The sequence below is a fragment of the Desarmillaria tabescens genome (assembly GCF_030435595.1).
Source record: "Desarmillaria tabescens strain CCBAS 213 chromosome Unknown EV420scaffold_299, whole genome shotgun sequence".
Lineage (NCBI taxonomy): Eukaryota > Fungi > Basidiomycota > Agaricomycetes > Agaricales > Physalacriaceae > Desarmillaria > Desarmillaria tabescens.
The window spans coordinates 5,738-7,817 of NW_026848598.1; the positions used below are offsets into that span (position 1 = coordinate 5,738).

The window sequence follows — 2,080 nt, forward strand, 5'->3', positions numbered from 1 at the left end:
TCTAGCAAAGGTAAGCAAGCTGAGTAGACAACTACTTTGTAAAACTCAGCGAGTTTAACCAACGTGTCGCGATTGCAGCAACCGATTCCAAAAGCCGGTGGTAGCGGGATCGGAAAACGTCTCATGTTTTGAGGCAAGTGCAGCCGAGTCAAGGGTCCAGAAGGTCGAAGAAAGATATTGGGAACACCTGGCATCATTCACACCTTGCTTCTACAGCTCCTCCAACCAGGGTAATACGTTACTGGTGGAGTTCGAAATACGAACTCAATAGGAAAGAGGATTTACGCACGTCGAAATATCGAGAGAAAATGCAAACGGACATCCAGGAGAGTTAGACTGTTTTAGGGTACTGAGCAGTCACCCAGTCAATGTGCACCAGTCAAACACAGTTTACAGTTGAACAGACTCGGAGGAAAAGAAGCAAACCGCGTTCGATCGCCCGATCTAGATCACGCAATTTTACGTAACCGTTATGTCACGCTTGCCCGAGCGGCCCATGTCGGAGATTGTGCAAATACCTAATTAGGGTATTTGCAAAATAATCCGGCCCGATATAATTACGGGATGAATATTACACCTTTATTATTCTCCGAATATGTAATAAGAGATCAGATAACTGCGCTTCGCTTTTCCCCCCACCGTCGTTGTGTGGTATACCTTCTTGTTGGCCTGTATGGCGTATTTATGGGTTGCAGGTGCGTCTTATTGATCTGTACCACTAATATATTCACTAAATACCTTGCTGTCCTGTGGTCCCAACATCGGCAAGCCCAGCAGTGTCGATCCACCACGCGTAAGCCCTCGAATGAGGTTGCACGCTGTGCAAGTGACGCTTGATGCCTGAGACAATGCCAAGTACACAAGACCATTGCCAAACCGTCATCATCTGAGTGGGTAGCTACCGCAGGAGGCAGAGGCAACGACAACAACAACGACATAGGCAACAACGACGCGTGGGCGGCAAGAGTGCAAGGATGACCGACTCCGCAATGACGGGGCGTAGGCAGGCGGGCAGTTCCCTGCCGTGGAGGACGCACAGAGGGCCGACAAGGTGCAGGAAGAGGAGTGAGCGAGTAGGGTGAAGGTCAGGCTGTGACATCCAACAGCGGCGATACCTTCCCGTCCTTTCCTTCCCTGTAGTCCTGTCATGTACACCCAAAATCCTTTCCAATAGCTGCATTGTTCTTGAATATATGCATGTTACCTGTCCATTTTTCGCAGAAAAAAAAGGCTCGAGGTTAGTTGAACTAAATGGGTGTCACTACTGCTAGCATTACAAAGTAACTCAAAATGCATAAACAAGTATATACTATATGGTCTAATGGTTACCTTGTCTTTGTGTTGTATTATTATTTGTATTTGTTCGTAATGATTTCTGTACCCTTGTGTTCAATCCCCGGTGGATCCGATGTCTAATTGTCATGACCCTAAAGGCCTAGAACGGAGTAATAGCTACAAAGTGAGTCTCGGTTGTTATTTTTCGGCTCGCCGAGCGGCAGGACTAATTAGGTTGATGGGGGGGTTTATTAGGGATCAAATCAGTTATCTTATCGTAAAGAACTTTCGTCTCGTTAGGCCTAATTAGCGGCTCCGGCGCATAACGGCCAAATTAGGCATAATCGGGGCTAAAATTCCCTAAAAAGTGAAATACAAAATGTCGGACACAGTTTGGACATGTGAGTCGGTCTGAACAAATTTCTTATAGGCCTTTTATCTCGACAACCCATGATCACACTGTTTCCCCCTCTTTTCTTATTGTGAAATATTTTGCCATCAAAACTCTCACCTGTAGCATGCAAAAACGAAGAAAAATTGCGGTTCTTGGGACTCGTTCTGTCGGTGCGTTATCCTATCGAGGACCCGTTTGAAGGACGGCGCTCATTCTGGCTTTTTCGTCCTGCAGGCAAGTCTTCACTCGTGAAGCAGTTCGTGGAGAACGAGTTTCCCCAGTCATATTACCCAACGATTGAGAAAGCCTACGTTAAGGTGGTCGTTCACAACGGGCAGGAGTATGCTTGTGAGATATACGACACAGCTGGACAGGTGCGCCACCAAAATCTTTCGTGTGTCCCTTGGCTTA

The 2,080-nt window shown here is 46.9% G+C and overlaps 1 protein-coding gene across 1 annotated transcript; it reads right to left on the reverse strand.

Moving 5' to 3' along the window:
• Nucleotides 1–595: 595 nt before the first annotated feature.
• EV420DRAFT_1605291 (uncharacterized protein) lies at nucleotides 596–1,272 on the reverse strand. The gene has a single exon (XM_060475039.1). The coding sequence runs from the start codon at nucleotides 936–938 to the stop codon at nucleotides 609–611; it is 330 nt and encodes a 109-aa protein (XP_060321380.1). The 5' UTR covers nucleotides 939–1,272; the 3' UTR covers nucleotides 596–608.
• Between the last annotated feature and the right edge of the window lie 808 nt (nucleotides 1,273–2,080).